The 21,838-nt window shown below is 41.4% G+C and overlaps 2 protein-coding genes across 14 annotated transcripts in view; both read left to right on the top strand.

Annotated features, from left to right (window-relative positions):
* The window catches only part of htt (huntingtin), a 31,644-nt gene extending 22,663 nt beyond the window's left edge, over positions 1 to 8,981 (top strand). For 5 of the 9 annotated variants that reach the window (XM_084930443.1, XM_084930442.1, XM_084930447.1 and 2 more), the window contains 7 exons: positions 39 to 229; positions 978 to 1,092; positions 1,545 to 1,758; positions 3,914 to 4,022; positions 4,258 to 4,420; positions 4,871 to 5,031; positions 5,900 to 8,981. In XM_084930443.1, the coding sequence (XP_084786569.1) occupies positions 39 to 229; positions 978 to 1,092; positions 1,545 to 1,758; positions 3,914 to 4,022; positions 4,258 to 4,420; positions 4,871 to 5,031; positions 5,900 to 6,113 (1,167 nt within the window). In that variant the 3' untranslated portion in view covers positions 6,114 to 8,981. Of the gene's footprint in view, positions 1 to 38; positions 230 to 977; positions 1,093 to 1,544; positions 1,759 to 3,808; positions 4,023 to 4,257; positions 4,421 to 4,870; positions 5,032 to 5,899 lie in introns of all 9 variants that reach the window. The other 4 variants (XM_084930441.1, XM_084930444.1, XM_084930445.1 and 1 more) reach the window with 1 other exon arrangement.
* A 1,279-nt stretch (positions 8,982 to 10,260) lies between these two features.
* The window catches only part of rgs12b (regulator of G protein signaling 12b), a 53,122-nt gene continuing 41,544 nt past the window's right edge, over positions 10,261 to 21,838 (top strand). For 2 of the 5 annotated variants that reach the window (XM_084930438.1, XM_084930437.1), the window contains exons 1-5: positions 10,266 to 10,393; positions 11,427 to 12,719; positions 12,848 to 13,087; positions 13,339 to 14,313; positions 19,697 to 19,816. In XM_084930438.1, coding sequence (XP_084786564.1) covers positions 11,661 to 12,719; positions 12,848 to 13,087; positions 13,339 to 14,313; positions 19,697 to 19,816 — 2,394 coding nt within the window. In that variant the 5' untranslated portion in view covers positions 10,266 to 10,393; positions 11,427 to 11,660. Of the gene's footprint in view, positions 10,394 to 11,426; positions 12,720 to 12,847; positions 13,088 to 13,338; positions 14,314 to 19,696; positions 19,817 to 21,838 lie in introns of all 5 variants that reach the window. The other 3 variants (XM_084930436.1, XM_084930435.1, XM_084930439.1) reach the window with 2 other exon arrangements.

The raw sequence follows: 21,838 nt of genomic DNA, 5'->3' as shown, positions 1-21,838 counted from the left end.
GCTCCCACTATATAAAACTTTTAAATTTACATTTATAGGACAAGGTAATAGCCGAGCCCGTGTGTCGCCTTTTGGAGACGACCCTGCGCAGCACTCACCTTCCCAGCCGCATGGGAGCCCTGCATGGGGTGCTGTATGTGTTGGAATGTGACCTTCTGGATGACACAGCTAAACAGCTCATCCCCACAGTCTCTGAGTACCTTCTATCCAACCTCAAGGCTGTTGCTCAGTGAGTATAAATGTCATGCCTGTGCAGACGTTGACCTTAACTCATCTTCTAATGAGCTTAATTGATGAAAGAGCCTTGGGAACTAATGTGTCTAATGTCAGTGTGTGTGACCACCCCACCTTCCTCCTCTGTAAGAGGATCTGCGAATTAATTAGTTTTCATCCAGCTTAATACAGCGATGGAACCAAGAGTGCAGTGCAACTGTTGGCCCTTAGATGCTGCTTTTTACATTTCAGATAAATACAGACAGTGGTGGATTAAGAGGAAAACCTGAACTCTTGACCTCCTACTGGGAGGGTATCTGTTTTGCTAAATGCACCAAGTTGCTTGCAGGGTTAAATCCATCTGTAGACCGAAAGGAGATTAATACTAAGTGATCACCTTTAAGATAGAAATGCTTCATGGGATAACGTGTGTGTTGTCTTCCAGGGCATTCTAGGATCACTGACAGGTTGGAGTATAGAAAATGTATGAATCACACGCTGTAGCATTTGCTGCCAGCAGGTCTTCCAACTATGGGATGTTTTGGACCTGCGTTTTAGCTAGAACTCTCACCATCACGGAAACACTTCTGGAGTTACAGAGATTGTTGTTACTGAAGCTGTTCTAGCCCAGCATCTTATTAACACTTTATGCTGTCATTTACGTTATGTTGACATTCATCTGTAGCCACTGGAATGTATATTTTTCTGTTTAATTATAATGATTTTTTTCTACTTGCTGTGTGTCGCCCATCTCTATTCTGCAGCTGTGTGAACCTGCATAACCAGCAGCATGTGTTGGTGATGTGTGCAGTGGCTTTCTACATGATGGAGAACTACCCTTTAGATGTGGGAGCTGAATTTATGGCTGGAATAATACAGGTAAAGTAAAATAAATCAAATTATCTGACAGCTGGGCAGTAAATGATGTTTACCCTGCTAGCTCTGAAGTACAAAGTCTGACTGATGTCTGACTGTGCACATGTGAGCATGGAGGAAATTGTGTGGCACATTGACCTCTGTCGAGAGGATGTCATGTATTCTGCCACCTGCACGCTCTCTCCAGGCAGCATCCTTGCTTAAACCAGAATATTTCCTGTAGTGAGAACAAGAAGCAGACCTCCTTCCTGTGTCCTGATCTGATTCTCCTGATGCTGTCCAGAGTTCAGAAGTGAAAATGGCTGCAGGAAGCTCACATATTGCACAATAAAATGAAAGCAAAAACATAAAATATATATATTTAAGTATCTTGAAGAAAAAAGTATTTTGATTTAGTGCCATATGTCCTTTATCTTTTGCACTTTCATGTCTTCTTCCTCATCTTCGTCTTCTAGTTATGTGGCGTGATGGTGTCAGCCAGCGAGGACTCCACTCCCTCCATCATCTATCACTGCGTGCTTCGTGGTCTTGAGCGCCTCCTTCTGTCAGAGCAGTTGTCACGGATGGACGGTGAAGCGCTGGTCAAACTCAGCGTGGATAGAGTCAACATGCCATCTCCACACAGAGCCATGGCTGCTCTGGGCCTTATGCTTACCTGCATGTATACTGGTAAGCAAGGCTTTAACATGACTGCTAACTTTAACGTCATCAAAAATGTGTTGCTGGCATCCTGGCTTAATCACTGGTATGCACAATTAGGACTGGTGTTAGTGCTGCTGCATTCCCAAGCAACTCCAAACCTGCTATAGCATCAAGCTAGCTGGCTAACTCTGATGTAATACTTTGCATCAGGTCTTTTCAAAGAAACAGATAAACTTGCAGGTCTTTAAGTTTCCTACTTAAATACTTTGCCACTGTGAGCTTTTTTCCCCCCATTTAATCCCTCCGGACTAATCCTTGACCCTCTTCTTACTAACATTATGTAATGTGTACTGTCCCCCTCAAAGAGTCAGACCCCATACCCCACATACAAATGATTTGCCTTTGCGATAGTCAGTTAGAAAACAAGAATATAGAGGGATCTAATTGATCAAGTATTAAAAATCTATAGGCTAAAAGTGGAGAGGAATGCATAGCTGTCTCTAAGCCTAGTAAATGGCTAACTGACGAACTTATGAATGACTGTGCATGCTGCTATAGCAAGCACCTCGTATTGTTGTTGGTAGTCTGTGTATATGTATATAATAGGGCAGCAACAATTCATCAAGTAATTTGAATAATTCGATTATAAAAAATTCCTGACACAAATTCCTTTTGTGCTTCGATGCTTCATTTAAAGCACAGCATAGTAGCGTGCTGATGTGTTAAATCAGCGGTCCCCAACCTTTTTTGCGCCACGGACCGGTTTATGCCCGACAATATTTTCATGGACCGGCCTTTAAGGTGTCGCGGATAAATACAACAAAATAAAACTAGTACCGGTACCGAAAAAAAGAAAATTTATTCATAACACACGTGAAAAGACCCAGGAAAACCGAGTAAACGATAAAAACGATAACAAAATAACGCTGAAAACGGATAAAAACCCTGAAAACTATACATTTCACACCCGAGCCTCAACTCTCGCGGCCCGGTACCAAACGACTCACAGACCGGTACCAGTCCGAGGCCCGGGGGTTGGGGACCGCTGTGTTAAATGATGTAAACGTTGATAATGTGATACAAATGTATTTAGGAGCAGCGTATGAATAAAGAGTCCGACAACATTAAGCCCACGCAGGCCCCAGTTTTAAACAAAAGCACTGATAACACAGCAGCAGTGATTATGACGCTAGCACAGTGTAACATTGAGCCAGAGTCTGTTTAACACTGTAAAGAGCAAAGAGGCGGTGCTATTACTGAGATAGTGAGCTCAGGTAGAGTGAAAGAAAATGTGTTTCTAGTGTCCAAAACAGCAGCACTAATTCTGTAATTAAAATGTTTACTGGGTTCACTTCATCCCTTATCTGAAACCGAATCATTACAAATACACCAGCAGTTTTGCATTGTGCTCTTTACCTGTGGCCTCTTTACACTTGCTACCACTACTAACACATTCTCACTAAGAATCACAGCATACCTTTTGTTAGTGATTTCATTCATTATGTCTCTATTACAGCATAACTGCATTTTAAAACTTGGCAGTACTTCATTTTGAGCATAACGCTTGTACACCCGCTTGCTTCCTGCATGTAATAGATGTTATACATACTGTACTTCTGGTATACCTACCTCTAACCCTTATGCTGGACCTTACTAACTCTACCAGCTCTTAGCGTGCCCTCGTCTTTATGCTAATACACTAATATGAAGTTCTGTTGCTTAGGCTAGCCAGCAAATTCCTTGACAAAACCCCAGCTCTTTTAAATGCAAACTGGTTCAATAAATTTTTGTATATCTCTCTGTGCTGTATGTACAAACTGAAGCACATTTGGGCCACAGCAGTGAGTACCCAGGAAGCATGGCATTTAAATTCCCTCAAATCATTTAAACACCAGTCACTTACAGAAGAAAACTTAAGAATGTAATTTGACTTAAAGTAGCTCCCATAAATTAACAAATTTTCTGTTTGAGATTAACAAAATTCTGATCTGAATCTTGTGATATGAGTTTCCCACCTTCCGCTCTAACCTTTGCCCCACTGGTTCAACCGGTGCCACCCCCCTTCTCGTCTTCTCAGCTGTGCTTACGTCGGGTTCAGACGTGACAGGGGTTAGAGGTCAGGTTGACTCTGCTGTATCGGAGGCGGTGGGCGTCACGGCGGGTCATGTTGGTTTCTCTTCAGGCAAGGAGAAAGCCAGTCCTGCCAGCCGCCCCGCCCATTCTGATCCTCAGGCCCCAGACAGCGAGTCAATCATTGTTGCCATGGAGAGGGTCTCTGTGCTCTTCGACAGGTACACTGCTGCTACACTCTGACACACACACACACACACACACACACACACACACACACCTGCCATCATACAAGTAGCTTTTGTAGTTGGAAAGATGAAACTTTAAAAAAAAAAATCTTTTGTTAGTTTATTACTTTAAAAAATGATCAGATTGTCGCAACAGATTGACTTTCTTTCGTAACTTATTTTGTTTCCAGTCTTGATTTGCTCTTCTTCTGGTGTTTCCTGTTTGTAGGATTAGGAAGGGTTTACCCAGTGAGGCTCGTGTGGTGTCCAGGATTCTGCCACAGTTTCTGGATGACTTCTTTCCGCCACAGGACGTCATGAACAAGGTCATAGGAGAGTTCCTGTCTAATCAGCAGCCTTATCCGCAATTCATGGCGACAGTCGTCTACAAGGTTAGCAGCAGAACACGAGTACATTCACATCAACAAAACAAGCAAAATGTTTACATTTTTAAAAAACTAAAATCTTGTACATCAGGCTTTTAGTTGTTTAATTTATTTCTTTGGTCACACAAGTGCTGCACTATAACTGTTTTTCACATCCCATTGTCCTGTTTACAACATCACACTGGAACAAATACAGTGAGTTCTTGTTATTTTCCCAAAAATTTAAATCAAGGTACATTTCAGCGCAGTTAGTAACACTTGAATTCGAGTGAGAGCAATGAGTCAAGGATGCATTATATTGAAAAGTTAACCTTTCATTATAAAGTATAAATCTTGCATACTCGTTCTTTATTTCAGATCTTTGTAATTTACAGACACAGATTTCAAAAACCGCTTCATGCTGGAAATGTAACAGAACTTTTTAAAAATTTCCTATTCCTGTGCTCTCATATGCAGGTTTTCCAGACACTCCACGCTACAGGCCAGTCTTCTATGGTGCGAGACTGGGTGCTCCTGTCATTGTCCAACTTCACTCAGAGGACACCAGTGGCCATGGCCATGTGGAGCCTCTCATGCTTCTTTGTGTCTGCTTCCACCTCCCAGTGGATCTCAGCACTGTATCCTTACATACCATGTAAAAGATCTCACAAGCAGGAGACTGGACCGGAGTGGCTGGATGGTGGTAGAAGCAGCAGCAGCTGATGTCTCAGTGTTGCAGTGATTTGTAACAACGCTTTACTTTAATTATTCCTAATGTTTTAGTAAAGCAGTTTACTCTGTGAACTGTGATCAAATAATTATAGTTTAGCTTCTTTTTGTGAGCTTCTGATCCACAGTCGTTGTGTTACCTGCATTGGGGGCAGGAGAAATGACAGCATGATCAGCAGTTTATTTTATGAGGCTTAAATCTATTAATCATTGTATAATTACATTTACAACATTTTCACTACCATCAGAAACTCTGATATACTCAGAGTCATTTTACCTGACAAAACACAGGAGTTGTTTGCCTGCTGCCACGATTGATTACTTTGTGTTTTGTTACAGTAGTATTTGAAGTGGTGAAGTCCTGTCCAGACTAATGCATGCAAACAAAAATCTCAACGTGAGCTCCTGAGCTGCCTGTTTTCTGCAAAAAGATCGTGAAGATCAAATTGTTTTGGTCAGTGAAGTGTGGTGACTCTGAAGCTGACTTTGTGTTTTTTTGGTCATTTACAAAAATCACATCTTTGCAAACACTGGAAGAGATTTACTAAATACACATTTTGTGTAATAAACATTCAACTATAGCACTAGAATTATTTAAGTGTTTATTTATTTATTTTTTGCCTTTACTTATACGAGTAGCCCCATTGACACTGTCTTACAAGACAGACCTGTTAAATGTTTCTAAATTTTACACACACACGCGTGAATGCAGCACAACTTAGCTGATGCTTGCAGACAGTGTGATCTGTTGTCCTTAACCCACCCGCTTTTAACCAGACTGCCACACGTGATCAGCCGAATGGGCTCCAGTGAGGCGGTGGATGTTAACCTGTTCTGCCTGGTGGCCATGGATTTCTACCGGCATCAGATTGACGAGGAGCTGGACCGCAGAGCTTTCCAGTCAGTATTTGAGACTGTGGCCTCGCCAGGCAGCCCTTATTACCAGCTGCTGGGCTGTCTGCAGTCAGTCCATCAGGATACATCACTCTGAGGGCAACAGACAGAGAAGGGCATGGAAGCACAGGGAGAAAAGTGGTTTCAAGTGAGGTGTGGTAGGGTGAGAAATTAATCTCTATTTATAATTCCTGGATGAATTGTGACTAAGGGTATGAACAGAATGTTTTATTAGGAAAAAACTACTGTAGCTTCATCCCTTTTTGCCCTTTCAATGATAATGAGATAAGTAGAACTACTGAACCCACGGCAACAAATTCAGTGGAGCGAGTATTAAAAGGATGAGGAAAAAAACAAAAAAACCCAACCTGAATTCAATATTAGGCTGTGTGTTTAAATGTAAAAGGAGCATTCTCTGACGAGGAACAGCAAGCTTCTGTATCTGTGTGGAGATTGCACCCACCCGACCCCACCCACTCCCCTCAGATGATTCCTTGAGACATGACTGCACCTTCAACACTTCCCTCTCAGCACCTTTTGAGATATATTTAGGGGAAAAAAGCCCATGAAGATGACGATCATCAAATAAAGAATTGGATTACTTTATTTTCCTGTGGGAACTTGTGGGGATTGAGTATTGTGATGTTAGTAAAGTAAACAAAAATAGAAAAGTATTTAAAGTTTCAGTGCATCTATTTTTCAGTGAGTCATGTGCTTAAGGTCTGGTTAGGATGCTGACAATGGGCTGACACGTAAAAGTCAGAAACACCTGCTTGAAGTCGATGAGTACATTTCTGTGTGTGTTTAAGTTATTTGTGGTCATTCACACACTTTAGTTAAATAGAAAAATATTTTAGGTGGAAGGATGAGCACCAATAGCCATAGTTTTTTTTTTTTTTTTGTGTGAGTCTGTTTATTTTTTTGGGGGGTCTTTTTTTTTCCCCAGGGGATTGGTTTTGCAGTTTAATTTGTCCCAGCAGAAGGTGTTTATGGATTTTGTTTGTAAGGGAGGGGAAAAAAACTTACCTAACTTATAACCAGCGCTCGGCCACATTTCCATATATCTGCACTGACATAACAGCGGAAACTGTCAAGCATGGAAAAATACCAAAATTATCAAAATTGCAGTGATGTTGTCTTCATTTCTTTCCTTTTTTTTAACTAGTAGCAGAGGGGGCAAAAGATTCCCTTTTGATTTTTATTACCTTGCTTACGTCTGTCTAGTCTTTTTGTTGTTGTTGTTTTGTTGGTTTTCATTGCAGTCTTGTTTGCTCCTCAGTGCACCTGAATGATTCCACCTGTCTTTTTCTTGTACCTTTGTTAATTCTCAGGATGTAAGATGTGACTATATTATTGTTGTAATAAGACTGGAAGTGATTTACAGTCCTCGTAAAATAGTCACCTTCATATCTTGTAAAAAGTAATTGTATAGCAACATAAAAGCCATGGTGCATGATGAAATGAGAACTGTAAAAACGATAGGACTTAGACGGTAAGATAATGTGATGCCATTTTCTTTTGTCCTAACGCGCACGAGCACAGAAGAAAATGAAAAATTAGCGAATAATCGTCAGAATGCGGAAAGCTGCAAGCTTCTAGTGTTTTATTAAAGACTTGACCTCGAGCTGCCTGGGAGTGTGCTGGGCTTTGTTACTCTGTACATACACTTGCCTTAGATAAAAGACTGAATATGTTTGTCTTATACACTGAAAGCTTGAAAGCATGCTTAGCATTATGGCTATTTTCTTTCTGTCTTTAATACTGTATTTCCATGGGTACGGTTGACTTGTGTGGAAGAGATGCAACACAATCCAAAGGGAGCCTTGTAACCTTAGCGACCAACAGCAGCTTTGACAAATCAACAGATGAGGAAGTGTAGCATAGCGGTGCCACGTCACAGCAGGAGTTCTTTGTCTGTTTTTTGTTGAGCTTTAAAATATTGTTTCGTCTCAGTTAGAGCAGTAAATACTTCATTATTCATTGTCTTTGTGCAGAATATTAAATACACACGGCACTTAAAAAAAACAAAAAAACTAAGAGAAAAAAGAAAGTTCTTTTGATGTTGATGTTAGACGCTTTCTTTATACGCAATGAGTGCTGCAGTACATTAAAAGTAAACATCACAGTGATTTGTATGCTAAATGTGTAACCGCTCACCAGTCTTAAAGCTGGTGACTGGTTTCCTTTGATCATGAGAAAATAATGTATTCACACAATGAATGACAGAGTCCTCTGCAGCTGTTGAAATTCCAATGTGAGGCCTCGCTGAAGCAGATTAAAGGAGCCTAAATGAGTCCTGCTTTCAAAGTCATTTCGAATTCTTGGGGTGGGGAGAAAGAAATTAAAGATGATGGGAAAAGTCTTTTTCTAATCTACACACTACTTTCGACGTTTAAGGAAAACTCAAAAAAGTGGTTGATAAAATGTAGATTTTTCAGCTAGTCTCTGGAAGGAAAAGAGCAGGGGACCCCTGCTGGGGATAATGCGATTATGCAGAGGTCTTTTGTGATTTGGGGAGATGGGCTTTGGGGCTGTCAACAAAGCTCATGTTACTCTGATTTAACGCTTCCAGTGAAGGCTTTATTTTGTTCCACATTAGGAATAAATCGTTCAGAAAATAATGTAGTCACTGTTCTCGGATAAAGCTGAGAATCGTGGTTTGAAACCTCTGCCAAGGTCTTTATTGCGATTTGTATGTTGACACTTGGCTTAATTTGGCAACGACTTCCCATAATCCTGATTCTAAAGGTGGTAGACTGAAAATGAAATGCTTTTCTTTACATTTTCTTCAGGCAGGATCTTTGAAAGAACCTGAAGTGTCCACATCTTTTTTCCCCCCTCTTTTATTTACATTTGCCTGTAAAAATATGACTGGAAGAGATTGTGTATTTGTTAATTTTAATATTTCAAAGAGATTAATCACTGCATATGATCTGTTGTAGAAATAAATTATTTAAACATGTAACCCCGCTCTGAGATTTGATTTGCTGAGTGAGAGTTGTAAGTCACGGATGACAACTCTGACTGTAAACCAGCTAAAAGTGCTCTATGTGTTAAATAACAATATTGCAATCATGGCTGCTTTGTACCCACAGGACCCCTTGTGTGTCTGTCTCTAACACGATCAACCTGTCGGGTGACAGACGTTTAAAATGCTCTGCCTCGTCCTCGTCTTATCCAGATAGAACAAGCTGTTGCCAGCCAACTTCAATTAACCAGAAAGCGGTCAAGCCAATCTGGGGACACAAGTAACTGAGAGATGTGCTCATGTGAAGGTCCACACCGTAAAACTAACTGACCGATTACACGGTCAAGTTATCACATTTTGTACAATTTCCCTTTCTCAGCCAGGCAGTAAAATTCCTTTTTTTTTATAGACCACACTGTATGAAAGCATGCTCTTATTTTACAGCATCATTAAGATGGGTGTTCCTGATTAAAAGATATTAGCAGGATTACGAGGCAGCTGCCATATGGTTTGTGAAGCACTGAAATCAGGATGGCACAGGTGTTAAGCAACTGTAGATGCTTCTTATAGCTGAAGTTTACATCACATCATCTGAAAGAGTAGTAGCTGACAACTGATGGGGTTTCTTGTAGCATTTCTTTTTGCACATCAGTGGAGCCACATTGAGATGTGATGAAGCCTAAAGCATTAAAGCAGCAAGTCTGGTGTGCTATAACCAGTTGTTCCAGTCAGAGCTATTATACTTTTATATGTGTAATCTTTTTTTTTTTTTTTTTTTTTTTTAATTGGTGGATTCATTGTTAAACTTCAAATTTAATTACTAATAGGCAGGGCACTTTTTAGGCTAAATATTTAATAAATTCTGGGTTAAAAAAATAAAAATACAGTCCTTTGTGAAGACAGTTGATTCAGTAATGTAGACATCCTTAGTGCACTCCCCTCCACCCTCCACACACACCCTTAGCTTTTATTTTTTTAAGTTTAGTGAACTATAACTTGTTCCAGTTTAGAACGCCTTTGGATGTTATAGTTTAGCTTTTTGCACACTTCTCCACACTTTTGCAGATTTCTGGCTGGTTTAGTTCAAATTGCACAATATTGCGGGTTTTGGTTAAGTTCAATTAACTGGATCGCACTGTTACATGAAATGACATGGCTACGAAGTTGGTGAACTTTAATTCTGTATCATTTCGGCTGTTAAAGTCCCCCCTCCAATCATCTGTACACCCTCCTCCGCTGCCCACTCTAAACACACCTCCCTCTCCTCCAGTCCTCCTCCTCTTAAGGCTACTTCGCCAGATGGTGCAGCCTTTTCTTTTGTTTACCCATCGCCCCTGAGTTTACCCAACTAACCTTAGCTACGCAACTATGGAAACTTCTCGGGGAGCATCACCGCCGGACACCGACAAGTAAGTCAGATTTTAATCTCGTGTTGAGTGAACCGTCTGCTCCAAACATCTTTGTCGGAACATGAAAAAGACCTGCATCCACCTCTTACTTAGCCATCCCTACTTTTTTTTAAACAACCACTTCAGCCAGCTGTTTTCGCTTTGTGCTGTTTTCTGCTTATAAAGACATAGATAATTTGCTGTGCTTCCAATAAAACTCCCCGTGATTAAACAAGCTAGCAGCTGCAGAGTTCACTCTCCCGCTGCGTTTCTGACACCTGTGGAATCGTCTACCGTTAGTACTTTTTTTTTTTATTATTTGTGATTTCTCTATCTAACTTTTGTCAATTTGTCCGCATAACTGTTCGCTATTCGATTGACAACTGGGGTAGCCAATGACAAGATGAGAAAGTTTGTGTACGCCGCCGTTGCCACGGTTACGCACCGACATTCCAAAGATCTGGAAATCGAGGGGCGGGACTACAGTTTAAGCACGGGTGGATGCGCTTTTGAACAGCGAGTCACGGCAAGAAAAAAAAAGAGAAAACTTACAGTAACTCCATAAGCTGAGAAGAAGCATGCGTTTCTCAGCGTAAAGTAATAAACGCGCTGTTTGGGGTGTTAACTCACAGCACTGTTCAAGCAGGGATAACTCTGCTAGCATGCACAGCTAACTAAACTAACGGTAACGCGTCAGCTAGTCCCTGCTAATGTCAGTGTCCTTCTAACAAGAGTTCAAACATATGTGCTCACATTTATCACACTGAGCTTTTATTTAACGTAAACAAAAGCGAAAGTTGTTTGGGGGGAAAAAGGAGAAAGCTGTGAAGTTTTTGCACAGCACAGGTGTGCTGGGCTGGGTCTCTGTAGACCTGACAGAACTGGTGACTTTATAGGTGTGGCTGTGTCCTCCCAACCTCCAGTGATCTGATAGAACACTTTACATGGGCCCAAGAGCATTTAGTGTAGAAGCCCACATGTTAAGAACATGTTAAGCATGTTAGGGTTAAGAAATCGGTCATGATTGATTTGGTTCTGTTCTTTTGTACTTTAGGTAACCTGCCTGGAGAAAAGATGGTGACACCAGGATGGGAGGCCTAGCAAGGTGGTGCCAAAGCTGAGGCTTGGGTTCTCACCCACCTGCTGCATTTTGAACTGCTGTTCATTTTTCGTAGCAATCTGACGCCAGGGCTGCTTGACGAGAAGACGTTGGAGGCACGCTGCGTTCTTGCTTTAGTAGAGATTAGGGACCTACAATGACAAATGTAAATTGAAACTCACTGAATAAATGGACAAGAGAAAATTTCCTGGCACAATGTCCAGGCAAATGGATGTGTCATGCAAAAGGCGCCCCATCGGTGGCAGTGGTCTGAACTTCCCTCAGTCTCAGCAGGGTTGTATACGGGCTGTGGAGGTAGCAAGAGGGAGAACAGGGTATGGCTTTACGCTGTCAGGCCAAAGCCCTTGTGTCCTTAGCTGCATCTTGAAAGGGAGCCCTGCTGACTATGTGGGGTTGCGCACCGGGGACTACATCCTCTCTGTGAATGACATCAACGTCTCCAAGGCGTCACACGAAGATGTGGTCAAACTGATCGGACGCTGCTCTGGTGTTTTGAAACTAGTAATCGCTGAGGGAGAACGTCACAGGCGACACCACCAACGCTCTGCCGGCGGTCGTCACCATAGCAACACAATGGCGGCATCCTACCTGGACTCATGCTCCAGTGATGATGAGTTGGATGGTTTCTATGATAACAGTGTTAACAATAACAACAACAGCAGGTCAGGCTGTGGAGCACGTGGAGGCTGGTACAAACCCAAACTGGACACTAAGCAGCTGGGCATCAACCGGGCAGAGAAGGTGGTGGCAGAGCTGCAGTCTGGAGGAATTTTTAACATGATCTTTGAGAACTCCAGCCACTCGTCCAGCAGCTCAGACAAAGAGAGACCTGGAGTAAGTACGTCCTCGTCAAAGCCACGTCCGCTGTCTGATTCCGAATTCCCAGCATATCGGAATTCCTCACGTTCCCAGAGCAACCCAAACCTGCTCTCTGAAGAGGAGATGGCCCAAGTTCTGAATGATGATTCGGTCTTCCTAGAATCAGACTTTCGGCATCTCCACCTTCAACACCATGAAGAGCAGGATGTTGATGATGGAGATGGTGGCGACTTGGGCCTAGAGCCCAGTGAGGGTATCCTCAATGTGGGAATGATTGTCGGCTATCTGGGCTCCATTGAGCTCGCCTCCACAGGCACAAATCTAGAAAGTGACAGTCTGCAGGCCATCAGAGGGAGCATGAGGCGCCTCCGGGCTGAGCAAAAGATTCATTCATTGGTCCTCATGAAGGTACGAGTGGAGGTTTTTTTTTCTTCTTTTTTCCCCTTGTGTTAATTTTAATGTGATTGTGTTATTATTGTTAACCATATTTTCCCTGGTATCAAGTTTGGTAACATGCATTAATTATATCCTACCAGGTTATGCATGACAGTGTGCGTCTGTGCAGTGACAGAGGTCAGGTTCTGGCCACCTATCCTGCAGAAAAACTAGCCTTCAGTGCATGTTGTCCCGATGACCGGCGATTCTTCGGACTGGTAACGATGCAAGCCACAGACGACCATGATGATAGGCACTTCAGTATTGCACGAGATGACGAGGGGAGTTTAAGGACTTCTTGTCATGTGTTTATTGTGGACCCAGATCTGTGTCACCACCAAGTAAGCGTTACAATTTAAACTGATGGGAAGGAAATATCTGCAGAATGTCTGGTTTTTTTTGTTTTGTTTTTTAATGGCATGGGTAATATTACAACACAGTGATCAAGTACTCAAGAAGTTACTCATATATCTTAAATCTGGTGAACCTAATTTGTTCTAGTCGAAGCAATGGTTGTAAGCCAAAGATTTATTAGCAGCTACTTTTTCTGTATTGCATTAGGACAAACTCTCAGTAACTGTTACTTCCTCAGGTCCATCTGGGTGTTGCCAGGAGGTTTGGCTTTGAGTGTACCCCTGACCCAGACACAGGTGGCTGCTTGGAATTCCCACCCAGCTCTCAGCCTCTCCTCCAGTTTGTTTCTGTCCTTTACCGGGACATGGGAGACAACATCGAAGGGGTTCGCGCCCGTGCTTTCCATGACCCAGACAACGATGCCCAGCAAAACCACAGCACCAGTAGCAACAGCGATAGTGGGATTGGCAACTTTTTACCAGAGGAAAAGAGCAACAGAGTGCTTTTAGTTGACCTTGGAGGTCCTCCAAATCACAACCACGTCTCTGGGCCGCGCCACTGGGACAGCCCACCGTCATCGCAGCAGGCTTGGAGTCCCACTCTGGGAGCAGCAGCTTCTCATCCACCTCCTCCAACGCTGAGAAATGGCCATTATCGTAATGACCCCCACCAGGCTGATCTTCCTCACCCTCTCCCCTTATCTCACCCTGATGTCCCTGTCAGGCACTCACGAGGGGTCAACCCACACCACTACTCATCAGGGAAGCGGGGAGGAGCTGTTGGGGGAGGAGAATGGAGAGGGGCTGGAGGAGCAGTAGGGGTGGAACCGCAGAGGTGGCTACCAGTCCATGTGTTGAGAGACTGGCGTCAGCAGCACCACCACAGCCACCTCCAGGGCCTCAGCAGCGATCAGGAATCCTACGCAGAATCCACTGACGGATGGTCATCTGCCAACTGCAGCACCCTGCCCCCACCGATGAATAAGATCCCAGCCGACCGCTATCGCGCCCCGCTGGTGCCTGGAGACCACCTGCCACCTCCTGGAGGGAGCCAGCCTCCACCTCTGTCACATCCCCACACCCACCGGCTGGCTGTTCAGAAAGATGAGTGGGCTAAGAAGTTATTTGGTACAGGAGACAGGGAGCGGACAGGAGCAGAAAGAAGTGAAAAAGAGAAGAAACGAGGAGGGAATGTCAAGGAGGGAGAGAAAAAGGTATGTTTTAAGAAAGTTTTAAAAGTATTACATTTAGTAAAATTCTGGATAAACAGAGTTATTTTGTGTAAGTTTATTCATTTTATTTACATAACCAAATCCGTCATATAACTTTTTGATATTCCCTGAAGTGCTGTGTAGTGTCAGTTTGTAGGTTTCGGGAGAGTTGTGTTAAAACTGACCGCGAGATGAGAAGCCCAGTATGCAGCTGGCATCCCCCATCGCACATCTCTGTTGTTGAAATTTATTCTGTGTAGAGTCTGTTCAAAACGACAGTTTATTGAGGCTATAAATCCACGTGGGCATCGTCTTCTCAAGGCCTAGAATTTCACTCCTTCTGTGATCAAAGTATCATTTCACTTTGATACAAAACTTTTAACTTGTTTTGAAAGTCACTGGATAATTACAGCACCCAGCTGGCTCTATCCCTAGACTTAGTGCAAGTGGATTGATATGTTATTTATCCCTCACTGCTCCAGTATCAGATCATTTATTATGCATTAGCCAGATAGCTGCCTTCACCTGAAAACCACCTGTTTTCCACTCTAATGGCATTAACAGCATAACAGCAGAGCAGGTTTAAGGTTTAGTGAAGTAATTGTGTAGTATCCTCTTATCTATTTGGCATAATTGTAAAAATAGCTTGGTTTTTATGGTATATATATATGTATGTATGTATATATATATATACGTATATGTATGTATATGTGTGTGTATATATGTATATGTGTGTGTGTGTGTGTGTGTGGATGGGCTGATGATTGTTTTCAGAAAATGAAAAGGAAATGCAAAGAGGAAAAGGTACAATACTGCATATCCAGCCTGACTAGATTCCATAAGTATTAATCAGCTTGTGAACAGAAATGCTCATGCACGTATATAGAAAACAGCCGCTTATGCCTGCCTACATCTACATGTTGCATATTATTATATTAACATACAGAAGATAGTTGTTTTGATACTAAAGGAGGCTGGGACTTCCTCCAACAGATATCTTAGAAAACAGTGTCCCAGGGACTCTAAGGGACAACCAGAGTAAGTGTTTAGGACAGAGGCAGGAAGGTGGATATGAACCATGTCCTCGGACTGGAGAAGCAGAGTTTTGGATACTGTGGTGATTATGGTAAGCCAAAAAAACAAAACAGATTCAGTTGTGTAAGACTGTTGTTGTTTTCATTTTTCTTGTTAACTATTGCATTTAACATAGTAAGGCGTTAACATTAATTGACTCTTAATATTTGACACATGGTGGCACTGTTTCACTAACTAAACCTCTGCAGACTTATTTCAGTTAAAAACGAAAAAAAAGAAAAATCAGTTCTTTTTAAAGTCTTTCATGACTTTTGATAAAAATCTGTTCGTCTATGATTATGATTGACTCAGTAACAGAAAATACTACTACAATAAGTTTGTGTTGGATTGTTAGATTTAAAAACAAACAGTTGACTCTTGAAAAATGTGACCTAGTGAGTGTACACGAATTAGAGCTTAAATGAAAAGCGAGCTGTTTGTTAAGGTAGAAAAGGACTGAAAAATTGCAGTCAGTTTGCTGTTTACTATAATTCATAAACAAAACAATCTATATTTTGGGATGTTTTAGGTTTTTATTTTAAGCTCAAATTATACTTGTTCACATTGTTATTGTTTTTACAGGACATGTGTCTGGTTTTGCTTTTGTTATTTTTATGTTGATAGCAGTGCTGTTGTAAACATGAAGCGCATCTGTTTATTTATGAGTGTGCGTATGAGGGAGAGGGCGTCAAGATCAGCTACTCAGATAAAGGCTGTGGATTTTCCACTAAAATTTAGTCCTTTCACATTCTCTTCTCTCTGGAAAGGCTCTGGTGCAACCACACCCAAAACAACCACAGCACCAGTGAGTCAGATCGACACTTTATCATTTCCCTTTCAACCTAAATCTCAGCTTCTCCAAAAATCCCCCTTTTTGTTGGCTTTAAGCTCTCTTGCAGTTACAAGTGAAACTTGGATTAATCTCACTGGGTTATACAGAGGTCGTGTGAGAATGATTGTGTCTGCATATGCCATTAAGTGTTCAAATCTGCATTGTCTGACACACATGCGCGCACACACACAAATGCAGAAGTGACTCAGTATCCAGGCAACACCACTGGTCATCGCATGATGAAATGCAGAGGAGACCTGCTCCTAAGCAGCCAGTCAGATTCTACCTGCATTTGAAGCCTGTCAGCACTGGCTAATTACTCATTAATCAACACAGGGCCGCTGATTGTGTGCGTCCTCTTATAAAACTAGAAAAGTAGACGGATGCAATTTGTAAGAGAAGAGAAAGAAGGCAGAATATTGTTGTTCTCAAAGGATTAAAGAGCAACAGTTGTTAAAAGGTTAATTGTACACTTGTGAAGGCAAAACAGCACTAATTTCCTCTCCTCTTTAACAGCACTCAGAGTGGTTACGTTATTGTCTAATGGCTTTGGATAATAAATGTTCACGACCCTGATGTGGTTATTTTTAGGCGGCAGTTTATGGCATAGTGCAACAGCTTGGCTGTTTTAACTTTATTCCACTAATTGGTGGGTTTCCAATGTAGTGCTCCTATGAACACTAAACAATTTTAAGTATCCTTGGTAAAAATAAATACTACATGGAACTACACTTAGTAGGGATGTCAGTGAAATATGCTACAGTAAACTGCAAAAGCACATCATGCTGCTCAAGAAGAGTTCTGCTAGTACTGTTTGTGTGTACCTGCGTGTCTCTGTATTACCTCTGTGGCTGTGCATTTGACTCACGTGCTCTCTGGTATTGCATGCAAAATCACAGGATTGCACACGCCTCCGTGTAACATGTGGCATTTAACATTTAGTTCAAAAACAGCAACCCGTGTAGAGCAGACACGGAAATAATACAGGCAAGTGCAAAGCTGCACAGCATGGGAATGTATAATGCTGTGGCGTTTAGGCATTTAATGCAGGACAGACACATGTACAGACACAGTGTGCATGTGCAGACACGGTTGGGTTTCTTAAACGTTCAATGACTGAGTGCCGATTTAGGGAGCCAAAAACCCCACTTTTTATTACTGTGTGTAATATGGCAGTTTAGAATATGATGTATGTTGGTAATACAAATGTTTTTGTGCCCTCTTATAGTTATCATTAGTAGGGCTGAGCTCCTTAGGAAGGTTTAGTCCGTTATGACGGCTGGAACAACAGAGCTGAAATCACAGATATATTTTTACTGGATGAATGAAATCTAGAGTGCTGCATATTGTATATGTACATGTTTTTTGTTTTTTTTTTACATTTTATTTTAAAGTTTCTATTGTTAAAGATAGTAAGAGTCAGGAAATATAGAAAGAAAATGTAGAAGACTGAGATGCAATGAGTAGGCCAACTAGCTGCAATCTGACCTGGAGATTTGGTGCTTAGGCCGTTAGTGCCCATGTGGTATGCAGCCTGCCCACTTATGCCTCAGGTCACATCATGGAAGGAATTTCAGTGAAATTTTCTGATTAACCCAATTAAAGTTTAGCCAAAAAACAAAGGAAATCTAATATTATTATACCATGGGAAGATTTGATGTAAACTGTACATAAACTGACATTCTTTCCCTTTTATCTTTGACAGAATACATATCATAGTTGGTCAACTAACAGATGATAATGATTACATACAGTAGTAATCTGTGATGATAATAATGATGATCTTTTTTGAACTGTCCTCCAGTCACCTACAAAGTATATTTGCCATCTATCAACTGTGGTGAAATTCCTCATGAATAAGAATAGGACACTAGTGCTAATATTTCACCATTATTTGTGTGTCATGTTAGGGTAAAAACCTGAATGGTTAGTCACTATATGAGCTCTGTTATTCTATAGGAGGTATTTTGTTGGCCTAGTTAGTGTCCACATGTTCTTTTCAAAGGAAAGGGTCACTGCACACTGATACAAGGTTGTTCCGCTTGATCACCTTTACCCTACAATGAAACTGCTTGTTAATCTTAATGGGATGGTCTCTTGCAGGATGAGATTGCCCTCATCCCCCCAAAAATGTGAGGGGTTACTTAATAGTTTGAGTTAAAAAATAGGAAATCATGCTTTGATCTTTGTAGTCACCAAATTTCAACCCACTGGGAGATTTAACAAAAAACAAAACATAAAAAGAGTTGAGGGAGCATCTTTTTCTGAAGAATGGCGTTCTTCAATAGAGCTCCAGAAACTCGACAGTGAATGTGAAGTGGTTGCAGAATGTGGTGGCAGACACAGACACTTTATTTTCATATGCATATAAGCCCTTGACTAGACCAAATACCAGAAAGTCTGGCTCCTCTGAAACAAAATATAAAGAAAAAAGAGGTGATTCAGGACTTTTGCTGAATAGTTTACAGATGACAACTATGAAGATAGTTTCCTTGAATGTGTACGTGTGCTTGTGATTGTGCCAGTTCACAATGAGGCTGTGAAGAAAGCCACTTTGTGTGCGTGCTGCTTTAGCCACTGGTGCTCTCATACTCTAAAGGAAATGCAGACTGATTGTCGTGTAGAGGACCCAAGTGCAAATATGTGGAGGTAGGCAATGATAAACTTAAAGTGAGCTGTTTATTATAAGCATGTTAGCAGTAATCCAAAAGGCAAACAAAAGTCCAAAAGAGGAACACTATAAACTATAAAGAAACACACACTGGGACTGAGAAACACTAGGGGAACAGGAACGGACACTCTGACAAAGGGAATACAGCAACTACATATACACATAAGGGCGATTAGGGGAAGTGCAGACAGCTGGGAGAACGAGAAACGGTTTAACTGAATCACAAGAGATGAGACAAAGATGCAATCTAAAAGCAAAGCACAAGGAACAACTAACGCAGGAAATAAAGCAGGAAGTGCAAAACCTAAATGGGGAATACAGACACATGAACTTAAATACAAAGGACACAGGGTAATGGAACACTGAAACTCTAAAGCTGCTAGGAACTGAGAGCTAAAGCAAGTACAGTAAGAATGCACAAAGCAAATCTAAACATTAAATAAACCAGGAAGCAGAATAGAATATTTCAATAAAGTTAGGCCTTGGTTGTTGTTAAGGGTTAGGATTAGCTCTAACCCTTAACATCTCCACCGTAAGCTCGTCCTACACACAGAGTGGAGCAGGCAGCGGTTACTGTTGGCGAAAGAGTAAAACAAAGAGCAGCTTTTGTCAAAAATATGAGAATCAGTCATCCAAATAAACTCATATTTTGCACTGCAATTACTCTTGAGTGCCAAGTTTTAAGTAGATCTAATAAACAGTTGTTGAGATGGGGCAAGAACAGATGGACATGCTTACAAAGATTTTTTTAGTTAATAAAATGTCTACAATATGCATGTAAACTGATGGTGTGTTTCTTTTCTATCCAGGGCGGTCGTTTCCGAGGTTTGACCATGGGATTCCCACCTCTCCAGCAGCGCTCCTCAGCTAGGCGCTCCTTTGGACGCTCCAAACGTCTCAGCTTGGCCCGCTCCCTGGATGATCTTGAGGTAGCATATATACACACAATCTATATGCGTGGACCATTTCCAACACAAGTATACCAACAAGTAATGCACATTACTGCAATATTTAAGGTCAGACTGGCTACTGTGTTACTGTCATGTTTGAGCCTCAGGTGTTGTCTCTGTCTCTAGTAAGAGTAGCTCATGCACTCACATGATGCATCAAGCAACGTCTTCTCATATCACCATGGCAACATAGACAGTAAAGAACATAGCCATCTTTTGTATTCACTTGTTTTTATTAATTTTTAAAATGTAACACCACAAAGATGCATTGGTATATTTCAAATAAACATAAAGCAGAAACATTAATTTGTTCCCCTCCCTAAGAGAAAATAAGAGCCTTGTTCCATTACATTACATAAAAAGGTTAGAGGGATCTATACTCAGAATGACACACACCAGCAATCTCTAGCTTTTTACCACCTAAAAGTTTCCAGAGCTTCACCAAGTTCACAAGGAGTGTAAGTAAGGACACTTTGACCCCATCAAATTTTGATTCTATATGCTTTTTTTTAATTGTTGATACCGAAAGCTCTGATGGCCAGTGAGCAACAGAAGAAGATCTCTTTACATTTCTCCAAGAAAAAGAAATCAAGCTTCTGTTCTGTCATAGGGACAAGTTAATGATTTTCTTTTGTTTTCTTAAATATAAACTGTGCAAATAGCAGCACTGCTACACTGTTGCAAGAATTAGCCTTTTGCGCTTCTTTTAGCTTCAAGAAATGACCTAGTATCCAGTCATTTGAGAGCCATGAGTTTTGCCCAACAATATCCCTATTTAGTTCTGCTTTACAGGATTTAATACAGAGAAAATCAGCAATTGCTATTTTGGTACTTAGATGGGAAAGACACAAAGACTTATTATTATTTGTATTAGGTTGTGTTTGTGTAACTTAAGGTGGGATTTTATTATGAAATTCCATTTCTGGAAGCGAATCATAAAACTGTCCTGGTGATAACAGTGTAAAAGAGTGTTGCTGTCATCATGACTTGTCTCTACGTGTGTCTGTGTGAAGGTTGCCAAGACCACGGTAGAGTCCTGCTGCCTCCACCAAAATTCTTAACATTAGCTTTGGCTCTAAGATAGAGATCGGAGGAGAGCTTAATGTTTCCGCCGTTTAGTGGTGACTGGGGTACCGTGGGAGCAGATAAGCAAATCCCACACTGTTGCATCAGTGGTGATAGTTTTTTTTTTAAACATACATTTTTGGCATTTTTCCCTTTATTGGACAGCACAGTAGATGGCAACAGGAAGCATGGGAGAAAGAGGGAAAATGACTGGGAGTTAAATACCGCAGAGGTCCCGGGCCTGCAGTTAAGGTGGAGGAGTTGTATTTTAAACAGTGAGACTATTATTTAGCTAAATTAAAGCTGCTGTGTGTGTGTGTGTGTGTGTGTGTGTGTTTTTTGTTTTTTTTAATGAGAAAAATCTTTTGAATGAATCGAATTCCTCAAAGCGAAAGTCTATTAGTAGACACTTGGAGCCTTCAAATTAACTTCACACTTTTATTATTCAGGTTCATTTCAAACTATATTTAATTTGCATTCAAAATGGAAAGTCCAAATGTCACCTACAGGCTCTTGAGAGCAGATTACGATGTAAAAACCGTACACAATCAAGGATGATATTGGAAGCAGTGTAGAATTTCTGCTACTTGAGTTGGCAACTGTTGTATGAGCTTCACAGGGGTAGATGTCCCATTGCCAGAGCTTCCAATGGCAGGGCTCCTCTCTTCTTCTTTTTCTTCGTTTTCTTCTTCACCCCTTCATCCTCCCACTCTCTCTATTCCACCTTTTTCTTCCGGTCGTTAGGCCTTTTTCACTCGCTGCACATGCAGTAATGTCCACAAACAGAGAGGGCTTTGTGTTGTGTCGAGGGGGAAGGAGAGAGAGAGATTGGAGTGTGTGTGTGTATGTGTGTGTTTGTGTGGTGACGATGGTGGGGGGTAATGGGGTTCTAAGTGTTAGCCTGCACTTCTAACGAGCTCTGATGAGCAACAAGCT

This window comes from Perissodus microlepis, chromosome 6 (genome assembly GCF_051167445.1).
Source record: "Perissodus microlepis isolate ML-2025 ecotype Zambia chromosome 6, ASM5116744v1, whole genome shotgun sequence".
NCBI lineage: Eukaryota > Metazoa > Chordata > Actinopteri > Cichliformes > Cichlidae > Perissodus > Perissodus microlepis.
The sequence above is the reverse complement of the archived record's forward strand: the minus strand, read 5'-3'. Positions and strand labels throughout refer to the sequence as shown.